The sequence below is a fragment of the Engystomops pustulosus genome, chromosome 1 (assembly GCF_040894005.1).
Source record: "Engystomops pustulosus chromosome 1, aEngPut4.maternal, whole genome shotgun sequence".
NCBI classification, from domain to species: Eukaryota; Metazoa; Chordata; class Amphibia; order Anura; family Leptodactylidae; genus Engystomops; species Engystomops pustulosus.
The window spans coordinates 79,020,668-79,037,733 of record NC_092411.1 but is presented as its reverse complement, the minus strand read 5'-3'; the positions used below and the strand labels follow the sequence as shown (position 1 = coordinate 79,037,733).

The following is a 17,066-nucleotide window of genomic DNA, read 5'->3' as shown; positions in this document are numbered from 1 at the left end:
GCTAAAATAAGGGAACTTGTTCAGTCAGGTTGGGGGTAATGAGAACACTATGTTTCCACACCTTGGATCTAATTAGGAGACTATTCCAGAAAGTCTTATGGCTGCATAAACCCATGAAAAAGAGTTTATTCAGAGGCTGACTCAATGACACATTCTACTACTAAAACACCCCAAATAAAACATCTTAAAGGGGTTTTCAATATTGAGGATTCCTTTAAGGGTCTCCTTACAAGACCTCATTCTGTCGCAAATGCTCATAATATCAGATGTGAATTGGAATGTGAATATAGATTTTTGGCTATTGAAAATACTTCTATATGTTATGCTAGACATGCACATGACTTGGAGAGGGTAAACACCATATCTGTTATATGCCTTGTAAAATGAATGCATTCACTCAATGATCAAAATAAACCATTTATTCATGTATTAGAAAGATGAAATAAAAAATACCAGCAGATTCTCTGGCAGATGCATCTCTCGTGAGTTTCTACATAAGCCGTCATTCTCTGGTACCTTTTTCTGTTTTACAAGGTTTCTTACAACTTGACCATCTCTGAAAGTGGACACCGAAACATTGTCTGCATGGAGAAGGACATCAGCAAGGTATAGCATCCCCTAGTTACCCAGAGTGTACAGCTAAATCTACATATGACGTGGTGCAGCAGATGTTGTATTTTTTGACAGTCTTTAGTTACTCTGTTAGAAATCCTATTTATTTCTTTGCTTCTTTATGTATCTCCATTGTGTATGTCCTGCAAGAGGTGATGTCACTAAATAGGAGAGAAGAAATAATATCAGTGAAGCTATTATATTACTAAAAGTCTCAGTCATTTCTGAGCCACTGTATCATTTCCTGCTGATGGCAGTCAAGTCATTCATAGGATAAATCTTGGCTTCCTGAAATCTACAAATACATGAATATAACGAACTAGTTCTAATATCACATAATAATGACACGATCTTACAATTTTTATAAACATAGAAATGTCTAGAAACATTTGATAAAAACATATTAAGTCCATCCCACCCTGCAATGGTATGTGGTGGTAAGTGTGGTAAGCTGGCAGAGAGTGGTAGCCATCACCCTACTACCAGAGGCAGAGCGGTAGCCATCACCCTACTACCAGAGGCAGAGCGGTAGCTATCACCCTACTAGCAGAGGCAGAGCGGTAGCTATCACCCTACTAGCAGAGGCAGAGCGGTAGCTATCACCCTACTAGCAGAGGCAGAGCGGTAGCTATCACCCTACTAGCAGAGGCAGAGCGGTAGCTATCACCCTACTAGCAGAGGCAGAGCGGTAGCTATCACCCTACTAGCAGAGGCAGAGCGGTAGCTATCACCCTACTAGCAGAGGCAGAGCGGTAGCTATCACCCTACTACCAGAGGCAGAGCGGTAGCTATGACCCTACTACCAGAGGCAGAGCGGTAGCTATGACCCTACCATCAGAGGCAGAGCGGTAGCTATGACCCTACCACCAGAGGCAGAGCGGTAGCTATGACCCTACTACCAGAGGCAGAGCGGTAGCTATGACCCTACTACCAGAGGGAGAGCGGTAGCTATCACCCTACTACCAGAGGCAGAGCGGTAGCTATCACCCTACTACCAGAGGCAGAGCGGTAGCTATCACCCTACTACCAGAGGCAGAGCGGTAGCTATCACCCTACTACCAGAGGCAGAGCGGTAGCTATCACCCTACTACCAGAGGCAGAGCGGTAGCTATCACCCTACTACCAGAGGCAGAGCGGTAGCTATCACCCTACTACCAGAGGCAGAGCGGTAGCTATCACCCTACTACCAGAGGCAGAGCGGTAGCTATCACCCTACTACCAGAGGCAGAGCGGTAGCTATCACCCGACTACCAGAGGCAGAGCGGTAGCTATCACCCTACTACCAGAGGCAGAGCGGTAGCTATCACCATACTACCAGAGGCAGAGCGGTAGCTATCACCCTACTACCAGAGGCAGAGCGGTAGCTATCACCCGACTACCAGAGGCAGAGCGGTAGCTATCACCCTACTACCAGAGGCAGAGCGGTAGCTATCACCATACTACCAGAGGCAGAGCGGTAGCTATCACCCTACTACCAGAGGCAGAGCGGTAGCTATCACCCTACTACCAGAGGCAGAGCGGTAGCTATCACCCTACTACCAGAGGCAGAGCGGTAGCTATCACCCTACTACCAGAGGCAGAGCGGTAGCTATCACCCTACTACCAGAGGCAGAGGGAGAGCGGTAGCTATCACCCTACTACCAGAGGCTATAACTGGCGTTTTTCTCATACCATCATACTATAAATTTATTTGTAAAAACAAAAGTAAAAAGATTAATACAAGCTCATGCATACCATTTTGGGGACAGTACTACCTTTTGATCACTATAAATATTACTCAAGGCCCCTGTGTGACGTCACCTCCCTCTCTAACATGGGAACGGGAGGCATCTATCACACAAGAGGCGTGAATAATTAGCAGCCAAAAGCACCAGACAACGCGTTCTTGCGTTGTTATTCTAGGTGATCCAGGCGAGTCAACATTAGAGAGGACTAACGCAGCGATTGGCATGAAGAGGAGGATAGGTGGGTGTGTGTAGGTTTTTTTAACTTTTTGGGAAGGGTACATTTCCTTTAACTCGCAATCAGATTATTTTATAAGAAGTCCTCACCAGTGTAAAATATTTAGTGTAAGCATACCAATCTGAGATGCGGAGTCTCAATCATAGATTAGCTCCATAGACTCGGCACTACTGTACTCTTTTTATTGATGTCTATGGCCATTTAGTGGCTTATCTGTACTAGTGAATATATTAACCCCTTTCCAACACGGATGTAGTAGTAGGTCACGAGTGGCAGCAACTTGCTGCATTGTGACGTACTACTACGTCCCACTACTGGCACCGGCTGCTGAAAAAAAAAAATTCAAAATTGCACCCGATTTTGTTTTAAAGCAAAAGGGTAAACAAACTTCATAAAAGTTGTTTTACCTATGTTGAGGGGTGTAGTTTCTACAGTATACTAGGGTAATTTACAGGGTTTTACTATTATTTAGGCTTCTCAAAGTGACTTCTGAGCAGGTCCCTTAAAAGCATGATTTTGCGGTTTTTTATGCCCCCTAACATTTTAGAAAAATGAGAGGATGCGTAAAGAATCATGTCAACATAAAGCGGACATTTGGTAAATGTTAGTTATCAAGTTTTTTTTAACTTCTGAAAATCGAGAATTTTTCCAAATTTTCACCAAATATCAGTTTTTCATAAATAAATGCAAAACATACTACCAAAATTGTTCAACTAACATGAAGTACAAAGTGTCACAAGAAAAAATTCAAAATCACTTGAATATGTTAAAGCGTTACAAAGTTATAATCACTTATAGTGACTCATTTGAAAAAAATGGGCAGTGTCAAGAACGTGAAAAGTGTCTTCAGCGGTAAGGGGTTAATAAGAACTATAGCAGTCCCCACCAAGCCAAGAATTCACTAAAAAAAATCATCAGTTATTATAGGCATGTATAAGAAAAAACAAAAAATGGAAAAAATATTGTAAAGGAAATGATGTGCAAGAAAATAAAATAAATATCCGTCATAAAATCTGTCTGTAAAAGTGACCAATATACACGCTGCAGGATAATCGGCAGCAAGCAGCGGACTTTAAATAGCTCATGGCGTGAGTGAAAAGTACAAGCTTTTGTTTTCATTACAGTAAGAAGTGGGACTTCCAAATCCCACCTGGAAATCACGCACGCAGATCATGAGCTCAGATATCCAGGGCCTACACATGCTCCTTGGCTAATGGCACATTCAATGTCAGATGTAATTTTTCAGATCTCCTTGTGGGGAAGACATGCCAGGCTAGTGATATTAGGACACGGTTTCCTCAGGATGTCCTCTGTTATTTTTTATTGTACTAAAGGAGACAGTAAGCCTTTGATGGTGGCTAGGAGCGTGATGTGGCTTTCAAGAATACTTAGCAGCATAGCCGCAAATTACAGGCACAAGTCCAAAAGTATTTTGGTTCTCAATCTGTTTCCTCCTGTACAAGCATTGAAATGATGCAGACTTGTGAGCGAGCTGCAGAAAGTCACATTAATCTACAAAATGGCAGAATGTAATAGCCACAAGCCCCGGGAAAACCAGCACTGGGATTGCCGGAGAACATTACACTGCCTCATCCACGGATGCCAAGTCAAAGTGCTTGTCCTATGTAATGAATTAATAAGAATGACATCACTCCAGTCTTCAAATACACCCACTATGCCAAGATGTTACCATGCGGGTGTTGATATGTAGGTGATATAAGTTTATCGATTGAGCCAGAAATGACCTAATATGTACTGCAAGACAATCGCCAGGATTCAAGCACTGTTCACATTAGTAGCTCATGAACAGTGGAGGTGCTACAGACATAGGACACAATGAGGGACATTGAGCAAGACAGATGAAAAGTCAAGGGGTTCCCATACAAACCAATCAAGTAGCTTCTTTTATTAAGAATATGAGCTGTAATGAGATAGGTTGCTCTGGGGAATTAATTTGCATGAATTTTGATAAATCGTTTCATTATATCATCGCAGTATCGCGAACACCTTTCTATGATGAAATGATTTCTTGAACCCTGTGGCTGCAGTCAGCAGGATACTAAGATTATTTAGTGCAGTCTGTATTCTGTGAATAGCAAGTACTAGACATTTCATTCCGTAGACATACACAAATGAGTGAGCAGGGGGAGATAAATGAATGGAAAGCACTGCTGGATGATGAATGCTGTACTCGCCCTATATATATACTGAGTGAACTCTAGGTACAGGAGAGATCCTGTCATGTCCTGCTCTGCAACAGGCGGAGGCTACATACAATTACTCCACATACCTGTAACTCTTCTTCTGGTCTGCAGTTCCACCTCCTGGATGTTAGGAGTACTGGACTAGATCAAAGAGCATTACAGTCTTGCCACCTAATACAATATTCGGCACAGGGAGAATGCCTTCTGCCAGGCTCTGAGGGCACTGCAGGCAGAAGCTTTTTATCAGGGATAAGTGATGTCTATAAGTAAGATATAATATAGTGACAGTTCTCCAGTTTCCATGCAGACAGATGGTTCCTTTCCTTCTCAGAGATGGTAATTAACCTCAGCAGCCAGTGACTGTGGGGTCCAGTCCTGAGCGTTGTGTGATGTGCAGTTTGGTCACTTCCTCGGCACAGGTAGGATGTATGCCCACTGTACTCATCAGCTGAGGATAGGTGGCTCCACATCTGTTGGACAAAAGAAATGATTCAAGACTTGTATAATAGACGCAGTGGTAATTTTTGGAACAAATGTTATTTCCAGAGATTAGTAAACATAGAGACTGGACATGCAGGGCATCATTACAAGAATAAACGATGACGAAATGCAATGCAACAGCGAAAGGAAGGGAAAAAACTTGCTATACAAATAGAACAAGTATCAAGTATCAGTAAAGTGTAAAGAAAATGATACGTGCATTTGCAAATTATTGCATATTAAAGTGTTCATATGTATTGAGCCCTCTGAGTCAACACTTTGTCTGTTGAGGTATGTCTCCACCAGCTTTGCACATCTAGAGGCTGGATTTCACCTCATTCTTCTTTGCAGCATAGTTCTAGCTCAGATTGGTTGGAGAATGTTTGGAAACAGTAATTAAAGTGAAAGGGGTATGTCCTTATACAAAACTTTACAACATGGGTGACCTATACTTACCCTCATAAAGTTTTGTATCAGTGGCCAAGCCATTTAACTCTTGCTGCAAAAATGATGGATTATTACAACACTGAGCCCTCTCCATACAAACTGGATGGTATAAACCCAGTGGGCCAGGGCAGGGGTAACAAAAGAATAGGGAAAAATTGGATACTTACACTACTCTGGCTACAGCGCTGCAGAAGCCTCCTGATTTTTTAGACCAGGGGCTGCGGGAAGGGGCACATTATAAGGGTTGGGGTTAGATATAGGGTATTTTCAAGGCTACCAAATTTTCTTCCGCCAGGAACCACGGTAAGTGGATTACCCGGTCCCTAGAAATATTTTTTTGGGTGCAGCCCAGGTTGAGGACCAATGTTCTAAGGACTTTCAATGACTGCAAGGTGTCCAGATCCTATGATAAAAAATTTCTCTGAGGACTCTCTGAGAATTTCTCACATTTGACCTTGGGGTACATTTGCAGGGAAGGCTCATTTCTTTAAAGATTGTCATCTATCTTTAATATTTATCATTATTGTGAATAAGCTCTTACAACAGAATGATGGACTTCAAATTGTCTGGAAATGGACCTTATAACCCTTTGCAGATTGATGGGTTATATAATTTAGGATATACAGTATGTACTTCTTTGTTTGTATTGGTTTCAGACACATTTGCACCAGACCAACAAACTGCCAAAACTTCTGCTTTTATAGTGGTAGTCACACTTGCTGATGATCACTTATATATGGGCATTAGCTTATCAGCATACGGTTGATATTTGTCCTTTTCATTCTTATGGAAGACATGTGTGCCATCAACTTCAATACCACTGAGGGTTTCCTCATTTAATCACAGATACCTGTTCCACAGTGTTTACTAGTTGTGATTTATGCTGTTTGTAAGACGCAAGCATGTACATTCTTCACGCACTGCTTCTAAAATTTGGCCTCATTTTTTTTATGGTTCAACATCATTGGCCTCATTTTTTAAAATAAATTACATGGTATAGTTTGTCACAAGTTATTGATCATCAGAGATTGTTGATGTAAAGGTCATGGTATACTGGTTAGATGTTGGAGTATAGTGTGTAATTCATTTATATGTATTTTTATATAATTATGGAATTTTTAAAATTGTTTTTAAATCTTACATCAGGAGAGTCACATTTCTTCGTTTAAGGGTCCTAAAAGAAATTCCAAAGCTCTATACTAATGATCAGGCCCGGCACCAGCACTGGACATACCCGGACAAGTGCTGGGGCCCAGAGCTGCTGGGGGGGCCCACATAAGGCTGTACATAAGGAATCCATGGGGTCGAGGGGGGCTGTATCTAATGAATCTATAGTGGTGAGGGGGGCTGTATCTAATGAATCTCTTAGTGGTGAGGGGGACTTTATATAAAATACCATGAGGGGGCTGTTTGATAAACTAGGGAATATTTTAAAGTTTGTTTTAGTATCTGAATTTTTAACCCCTTAACGACTTGGCCCTTTTTAGTTTTTTCACTTCCATTTTTCACTCCCCACCTTCAAAAATCTATAACTTTTTTATTTCTCCACATGAAGAGCTGTGTTATGGCTTATTTTTGCGTAACAGATTCACTTCATAGTGATAGTATTTAATATTCCATGTCGTGTATTGGGAAGCAGGAAAAAAATTCCAAATGCAGTGAAAATGGTGAAAAAACGCATTTGCGCTGTTTTCTTGTGGGCTTGGATTTTACAGCTTTCACTGTGCACCACAAATGACATGTCTACTTTATTCTTTGAGTCGGTGCGATCATGGGGAAAACAAATTTGTATAGGTTTTATAATGTTTTCATACATTTACAAAAATTAAAACCTCCTGTACAAAATTTTTTTAAAATTTTTTTGCCATCTTCTGGCACCAATAACTTTCATACTTTGGTGTATGGAGCTGTGGGTGATGTCATTTTTTGCGACTTTTGATGGCGTTTTCATTGCTATAATTTTTAGGACTGTGTGATCTTTTGATCACTTTTTATTGATTTTTAAAATATTTTTCAAAATGGCAAAAAAGTACCATTTTCGAATTTGGGTGCTATTTTCCGCTACAGGGTAAAATGCAGTGAAAAACCGTTATTATATTTTGATAGATCGGCATTTTCGGAAGCGGCGATACCTAATGTATTTATGAATTTTTCTGTTTATTAATATTTATATCAGTTCTAGGGAAAGGGGGTGATTAAAATTTTTCGTTTTTTTAATTATAATTATTTTTTAAACTTTTTTAATTTTTACTTTTACTATTTTTCCGACTCCCTAGGGTACTTAACCCTAGGTTGTCTGATCGATCCTATAATATACTGCCATACTACATGAATGGGGTTTATCTCCTCATTCATTCCAATGTGCCGTCATGGTGACGGATCGTCAATCCCCGATGATCCGCGGCAAGATGGAGGCGCCAACGCGCTGCCATCCTTTTGAAGGTGCTGGCAGCATTGCCGGCGGCGATCGTTGGGAAAACACCCGCGATTGGTGCAATATGCAGCAAAGACTTACCAGCTATGGAGTTTACTGCAAAGGGGCCTATTGAGGCTCTGCTGCCCATGGGCCTACTGAAACCTGGAGCTGACCCTGCTAACGATAGAGGTAAGGACATGGCTAAAGAGGAATGGCAAGGCGTATGACTTAGTTGTCCAGATGCAAGTCACTTGTATCTTGCCTTGAATCTCTCAGTATTCATGCCAAAGCCAAGAGGCAGCATCTTTATCTCAACCCAGCATAGAATTATAGCTATGCATACATACATACATGTATGCATTTCTCCATTGCTTTCCTTCAATAGATGCCAGTATACAATGTCATAATGACATTTGATCTATGTATGCAATTAGTGGCAGAACAGTAACAGAATGTATGTAGAGGAAGCACAGAGAATTGTGTCAGCCTGTCTGGCCCTGAAGTTTTCAAAGGTCTGGCTTTGATCAGATGCTCCAAACACTGTGTCAAACTGCTTCTCCCCTGCCAGCCTGCAGCTATAGACTGACATAACTGAGCAATCGATCAGGAGCTGCAGCTAAAACAGCAGTAATCTAATTTCCATGCTGTCTAAAAAATGAAGTGTTATGTGTGTGTGAAAACAAATGACAAGTTACAGCAAGATGTGTAAAAGAGTAAAGGAAGACATAATTTACCTAGATGAATGCTAGATTAACCTGCAATTTCTCTTTTGAGAATTGAAAGGACAAGAAGCTTTGCTGCATGGATTTTCTTTCTCTTTCCCAATGCAAAAAGCATACAACACCTAAAACCATGCTTCTGGTGTTATTTTGAAGATAAGAATCTCAGCTTTAAAAATGTACTAGGATCATAGTTTTATGTTCTGCAGGACCAGACACATGTCAGTTAAAGACATATTGGGAAATAGGGGCATCTGTAGCTTGCTTTCTCAAACATGTCTTTATCTCATTTACAGCATATGACAGTGATTTATTTTATGTTTAAATAGGCAAATAAGCGATTTTTTTTACCATAAAAGAAACAAACCTACAAAAAGATATGTAATATCCTACCAGTGGGTTTAGTGGTGAAAGGGACATTTTCCCTTCAACTCTTTAGTTCCAAATTGAAGAGGTTTTTCCATTGTTCTCCTACCCACAGGAGACACACTACAACGCTCAGAAAAAGGGACCACTTACCTTCCTCCTAATGCAGAATAGCGACATTGAGCCACAGTCCTACAGAGCCATGCAAGAAGTCCCATAGCAATCAGTTTAAGGCAAAGCTTGCAGGATGAGCCAATGCCAATAGTCTACAATACAGGACAGATAAGGGGTCTTAGTCTAGTGTTGAGACAGTCAGACCACCTGTAAACATACTTACTCATAGATCCAGTGTGACTGTGGTAATTTTCTTATATTTGTTATCCATGGCTTTTTTCGTTCAAAAATAAACATTTAAAATGATGATAATGAGCTTGGTGGGTGTATCCAGATACCCTCAGTGCTTCAGATTCATAGGCTGTTACAATGGGAAGAATATGTCTACCTCTCCCTCCTCCCTTTGCCTCTGTAATCTAGCAGTAACAGGAAGTGCAGGAGGAGGGAAGACCTACTCTGTATTTTGTAACAAGTTGTGAAAACACATTCCTGAGGTGCTCTGGAGGCACCCACCAGAGCCCTTCAGGCTCATTAGCATCATTTTAAAAGTTGATTTTAGAAGGAAGGAGGCCATGGATAATAAATAAAAGAAGATTACTGCAGTCATGGTGCCTGGATTTATGAGTAAGTGTCCCTGGCTTATCATCATGGATTTTGCTCATAGATCTAGTACACTAGACCACCAAATTGCCCTCTAGGCGAGATGACTGTGGCCCTAATTAAAAAAAAAAAAAAAAACGATAAGTTTTTCAGACATACCTTCCCTGCTTCCCAGTGTCCTGTTTTTTAAAAAGTAAAACCTGTTTTTTATCCCTATGTGAATTACCTCTGCATTTCAGCAGGGACGGTATCATGTAAGCAAATGCACAAATTTCTTCTTTCCTTTTGCAAAGGAAGTCAATTTTTGCACAAAGAGCTGGTGCCGGCTGCCGTGGCCACAATATGCTAATTTGCTTTTTTAATAAAACAACATCTTCTACATTACTTAAAAAAACCAGAGTGGTGGGAGTTTCTGTTGAGGAGTGAAGTTCAGTTTTATTTTTGTATAAAATGTTTGTTATACAAGTATTTGCCATACGATATATACCACAAAAAAATAAGGAGTCAAACAATTCTCCAATAAAATTACATATAGTTTTTTATTTCATTACTATATTAAAATTACAATTACAATGGATGTTAAATGGAGGATATCCAAAAAGTGGTCTGGGTATGCTGCCCACCTCACTAACAAAAGGGTATGTTCACCATAAATCTATCACAGTTATTGCTTATTTCCCCAGTAAGAAAAGTAAAGTGCATATATGCCTAAACAACATCTACTTAGGTATAATATTTTCATTTTGGTGAAACTTTTAAGTAAAAGACCAGTGTCTTACCCATGATGTAGTGTAGGTAGAGAAAGCTCCCAGACACCCCAACGCGCGTTTCGCCCACGCTTCCTCAGGGGGTACGAAACAAACGCTGGGGAGCCGGAATTTAAATGTTTTACCTGACCGGATGAAGTATCTTGCGCATGCGCCTCGAACAAATCTCCGGCGTGTTAACATACCCCACTTCCGGTGCCCGGGAGCCAGTGCGCACGCTCGGAATCCGACAGCGCTATCGGACTTCCGGTCATGCGCAGAGCGCCCTAGGCAACGGGGGATGCCAACCAGTCAGAGATGTCTACTGCGCATGCGCCATCATCCGGATCGAAACGAGTCTAGGGTAAGGATATAATGTATATGGAGGAGAATACATTGATCGTAATTAGTCAGAGCAAAAGTGACAATGTGCATAACTTGTATACCAAATTCAGGCATCTTGGAAGGTATGAATTACCCTATTGTGAAGTTATAATTATTATGTTAAATGTGTTAAATATACATTTTGTGACTATACATATATAGCACAAAAAATAATAAATAATTAAAGTGTCCACCATCGATTAATATTAATATTATGAAAATATATATATATCTCAGTGATCTCCAAAATTACATAAAGTGCAAAATCTATATAAAGTGCTAATTACAAAGTGCCATGTGCAATTTCATAGGTCATACACACACATATAAAAGTATATACAGACAAACAAACAATTTTTAGAAAAATATACTTCACCCCATATCCAAATATTTATCCCATTTGAGAGAAAGGGATATTAATCTCCCTATCTTTTTCAAAAAAGTGCAAATAATAGTGCAACCAATTAACTATTACCTTCCATCTCTTAACCCTTTGGGGTTAAATATTCTCTCTTTAAATAACTACTATATACAATGAAATGCTACATTTTTCTTAAAAGTTATATACAAATATACTTTCCTCCAAACATAATTTCTTTCCTAAATATACAAAACATGTTAAATATATTAAACATACAGAGCATATTGCAACTTCATTCCGACAGCTTCTTATGTTTTATTCCATTGTTTTCGTTCCACAATACATAAATTTCTTCTATTAATTCATTATTCCTTCTCCCATCTTATTCCATCATAAAGTCCAGCTCCTCCCAGCATGTAATCCTTCTACTCAGTACAAGAAAAAATATATATAGTTAAAATCTAGAAAAACGGATATAGACAATTTTCCAATTTTATTCGGCTCACAAAAATGGGGCAAAGCTCAAGGCTTCATTAAGACCTGCTGGGGACATGGTGCCCAGTTGCACAATCCACCTACATTCTTTCTGGGCTAAAATCCTTTTCAAGTTACCCCCCCTGACTCCACAATGTACCACTTCTATACCTCTTACCTGAAATCCCTTCGGGTCACATCCATGGTGGTGGTAGAAGTGGCGCGGCACCGGTTTTAATTCTCTTATGTTGGTCGCGCTCTTCGCCTTCATAATATCCCTTACGTGTTCCCTCACTCTTGTACCTAGATCTCTCGAGGTAAGTCCCACATAGATTTTTGGGCACTCACACGTCGCGTAATATATCACCCCCGTGGTGTTACATGAGATGTACTCCCTAATTTTATATGTCCTACCTCCCATGGGATAATCTGAGAGGTATTCTTAGTAAACACTGGTCCGTTTTAAAAACAGATGCTACACTGAAAACACTGCTGACGGAGAGACCATTACTTACGGCAAGGAGAAGTAAAAATTTAAAAGACCTATTGGTACAAAGCCATTACGTCCCTAAGATGGAATATCCCTTTGGACAGAGGACAAAAAAGGTAGGCAGTTTCCCATGTGGTAAATGCATATCGTGTCAAAATATACAACGTGCCCACTCTTTTGATGCGGCAGATGGAGGTAGGACATATAAAATTAGGGAGTACATCTCATGTAACACCACGGGGGTGATATATTACGCGACGTGTGAGTGCCCAAAAATCTATGTGGGACTTACCTCGAGAGATCTAGGTACAAGAGTGAGGGAACACGTAAGGGATATTATGAAGGCGAAGAGCGCGACCAACATAAGAGAATTAAAATCGGTGCCGCGCCACTTCTACCACCACCATGGATGTGACCCGAAGGGATTTCAGGTAAGAGGTATAGAAGTGGTACATTGTGGAGTCAGGGGGGGTAACTTGAAAAGGATTTTAGCCCAGAAAGAATGTAGGTGGATTGTGCAACTGGGCACCATGTCCCCAGCAGGTCTTAATGAAGCCTTGAGCTTTGCCCCATTTTTGTGAGCCGAATAAAATTGGAAAATTGTCTATATCCGTTTTTCTAGATTTTAACTATATATATTTTTTCTTGTACTGAGTAGAAGGATTACATGCTGGGAGGAGCTGGACTTTATGATGGAATAAGATGGGAGAAGGAATAATGAATTAATAGAAGAAATTTATGTATTGTGGAACGAAAACAATGGAATAAAACATAAGAAGCTGTCGGAATGAAGTCGCAATATGCTCTGTATGTTTAATATATTTAACATGTTTTGTATATTTAGGAAAGAAATTATGTTTGGAGGAAAGTATATTTGTATATAACTTTTAAGAAAAATGTAGCATTTCATTGTATATAGTAGTTATTTAAAGAGAGAATATTTAACCCCAAAGGGTTAAGAGATGGAAGGTAATAGTTAATTGGTTGCACTATTATTTGCACTTTTTTGAAAAAGATAGGGAGATTAATATCCCTTTCTCTCAAATGGGATAAATATTTGGATATGGGGTGAAGTATATTTTTCTAAAAATTGTTTGTTTGTCTGTATATACTTTTATATGTGTGTGTATGACCTATGAAATTGCACATGGCACTTTGTAATTAGCACTTTATATAGATTTTGCACTTTATGTAATTTTGGAGATCACTGAGATATATATATATATTTTCATAATATTAATATTAATCGATGGTGGACACTTTAATTATTTATTATTTTTTGTGCTATATATGTATAGTCACAAAATGTATATTTAACACATTTAACATAATAATTATAACTTCACAATAGGGTAATTCATACCTTCCAAGATGCCTGAATTTGGTATACAAGTTATGCACATTGTCACTTTTGCTCTGACTAATTACGATCAATGTATTCTCCTCCATATACATTATATCCTTACCCTAGACTCGTTTCGATCCGGATGATGGCGCATGCGCAGTAGACATCTCTGACTGGTTGGCATCCCCCGTTGCCTAGGGCGCTCTGCGCATGACCGGAAGTCCGATAGCGCTGTCGGATTCCGAGCGTGCGCACTGGCTCCCGGGCACCGGAAGTGGGGTATGTTAACACGCCGGAGATTTGTTCGAGGCGCATGCGCAAGATACTTCATCCGGTCAGGTAAAACATTTAAATTCCGGCTCCCCAGCGTTTGTTTCGTACCCCCTGAGGAAGCGTGGGCGAAACGCGCGTTGGGGTGTCTGGGAGCTTTCTCTACCTACACTACATCATGGGTAAGACACTGGTCTTTTACTTAAAAGTTTCACCAAAATGAAAATATTATACCTAAGTAGATGTTGTTTAGGCATATATGCACTTTACTTTTCTTACTGGGGAAATAAGCAATAACTGTGATAGATTTATGGTGAACATACCCTTTTGTTAGTGAGGTGGGCAGCATACCCAGACCACTTTTTGGATATCCTCCATTTAACATCCATTGTAATTGTAATTTTAATATAGTAATGAAATAAAAAACTATATGTAATTTTATTGGAGAATTGTTTGACTCCTTATTTTTTTGTGGTATATAATGTATTTGGGAGTAATTCCGTAATTTAAGGGTGGAGGGCTTGATGCCCGGTCCCATTATGTAGCAAAATGAAGATGTGGTTTCTGCCTATTTGCCATACGATGTTGCTTCAAATTGTTAATATCCCAAAAAAATGGAAAAGGTATGATTGGAAAACTCATGCCCTATTCAATACTGGGAGTGGATGGGGGATTGGGAGGTAGTAGACTCCCTCTAGAGGAAAAGGCAATAGCAATACTCTCCATTACATACGGAGATGTTATTGGGCAATTGGATGCCATGACATCTGGGAGCCCCTGCAAAGCTCTCAGGCCAGGTGAGGTGTAATTATACAGAATGAGCAATTTGACAATATACTGTATTACAATAGTATTGCAGTATATTGAATGAGTAATCAGACCCCCGAGGATTCAAGCACCCTAGGGGACCTAAAAAAAAGTTTGAAAAAAAAACCCAACCCTTTTTATGTTAACAACTAAAAATATCATAAACACAGGGTTCTCCACATCACAAAATATTAAAATAGTTATTCCTTAATTCACAATTTGAACAAAAAGAGCTAAAAAAACAAGTGCAAAGACAGCCCATGGTGAATCTGAGGTCTGAGAAATAGGAAAAGAAGCATTACAGTATGTTTTAATTTTAGAGAAACTAAATATAAATGGAAAAGAATTAAGTACAAATATACAGTGTTTCATACATTTTCAACTGTTGTATATAGTAGTGAGCAGAAATAGGTGAACAAGGACCAAAATGTGTGCCTTAGTCATTACATTACTTCTTGATGTAGTAAAAAAAACTATAATTAGGAGACGAGGACTCATCACTGACATGCCATGGCTGCTATCATGGTCCAGCACCATAGCTAAGAAGCTATTCATTCTTTACAGGGAATGTAAAGCCTGTTCTGATAAGTGACAGATAGTAACAAGATCTGAGTGAATATTTTGAAGCTTCACAAAAAGAAAGAAATACTTCAAGTAATCAATCTTCAGCACTTCAACCTCAAGATGAGTAAGACAAGGCTGTGGTGTCTTTTTACTATTATTGAGAACTATGCAGGAGATATGAATATGAAAAACAACAATACCCATATACCGTATTTTTCGTACTATAAGTCGCACAAAAAATCCTTTAGTCCAGTGCGCCTTATATATGTACCGTACTTACAGACAACAGCTGCCTTGAAAGGTGCACAGGTCTGCCACCTGCTGGTCATTCATCCTTATAATCAGCTGTACCTTATAATCCGGTGCGCCTTATATATGAATCTAGACGTTTTAGCAGGAATTTATTGATGGCGCGCCTTATAATTTGGTGCGCCTAGAGTCCGAAAAATACGGTTTATATCTTAACTTCTAAATAAAAATCAAATTAGCTCACCAAATTTTCCAAAACATAAGTTTGGGTTAGGTGTCTAACCAACATTGAAACTTTCCATTCATTTAAAATACATACTTTATTCCTAGTGCAAATCCTTGTATGACTTCTCCAGCATTTGGCCCAATGAAATGAAGACCCACAATTTTTTGGTGTAACCCTCTAAGGCAAATCATCTATAATAAAGAAAATAAATGATACAGAAATCATATATGAGATTTAAAAAAAACATAGCTTAAGTTTTATAAGACAGATTTACTTAATCTTTTTGTTGCCAATAACACACTCTAGGGTTGGGAAAACATGGCTGTGGCTTTCAGAAGTAGCACCACACCTTGTGCACCCTAGCTTTACAGAAATAAATGGGAATAAGTGGCATACATAAAATATGGATAGAGGTGGAGCTGTTTTGGGAATAAAGCAGTCATGCTTCTCTCATTCTTAACAAACCCTCTAAGCCCCTCCTCCAAGCATATTGATGAACCATATCCCACACTCAGACCTTGTCTGATTAGTGATCAGGAGGCCACGAGCAGAAGGCTCCACACACTGTATAGCGGCTTCAACAAAGAAAACACAAATTAATTACTCGAGTATAAGCCAACCCGAGTATAACCCGAGAACCCTTTACCAATAAAAACTGGAAAAACGTATTGACTCGAGTATAAGCCAAGGTTGGGAAATGCATTGGTCACAGCCTCCCCAGTATATAGCCAGCAAGTCCCCTGTAGTATATAGCCGGCCCGCCCCCAGTAGTATATAGCCGGCCCGCCCCCAGTAGTATATAGCCGGCCCGCCCCCAGTAGTATATAGCCGGCCAGCCCCCAGTTGTATATAGCCGGCCAGCCCCCAGTAGTATATAGCCGGCCAGCCCCCAGTAGTATATAGCCTGGCGGCCCCTGTAGTATATAGCCTGCCAGCCCCTGTAGTATATACCCTGCCAGTCCCCTGTAGTATATAGCCTGCAAGCCACTGTAGTATATAGCCTGCTAACCCCCTAGTATATAGCCTGCCAGCCCCTATAAATATAGCCTGCCTACCCCCCAGTATATAGCCTGCCTGCCCCTGAGGTATATAGCTTAGCAGCCCCTGCAGTACATAGCTTAGCAGCCCCTGCAGTACATAGCTTAGCAGCCCCTGCAGTACATAGCTTAGCAGCCCCTGCAGTACATAGCTTAGCAGCCCCTGCAGTACATAGCTTAGCAGCCCCTGCAG

At 40.0% G+C, this 17,066-nt stretch overlaps 1 protein-coding gene across 3 annotated transcripts in view; it reads right to left on the bottom strand.

Moving 5' to 3' along the window:
• Positions 1-404: 404 nt before the first annotated feature.
• The window catches only part of TXNRD2 (thioredoxin reductase 2), a 59,196-nt gene continuing 42,534 nt past the window's right edge, over positions 405-17,066 (bottom strand). For all 3 annotated transcript variants that reach the window (XM_072144481.1, XM_072144482.1, XM_072144483.1), the window contains exons 16-18: positions 15,930-16,027; positions 4,865-5,248; positions 405-773 (exon numbers count right to left, since the gene is read on the bottom strand). In XM_072144481.1, coding sequence (XP_072000582.1) covers positions 5,125-5,248; positions 15,930-16,027 — 222 coding nt within the window. In that variant the 3' untranslated portion in view covers positions 405-773; positions 4,865-5,124. The remainder of the gene's footprint in view (positions 774-4,864; positions 5,249-15,929; positions 16,028-17,066) is intronic.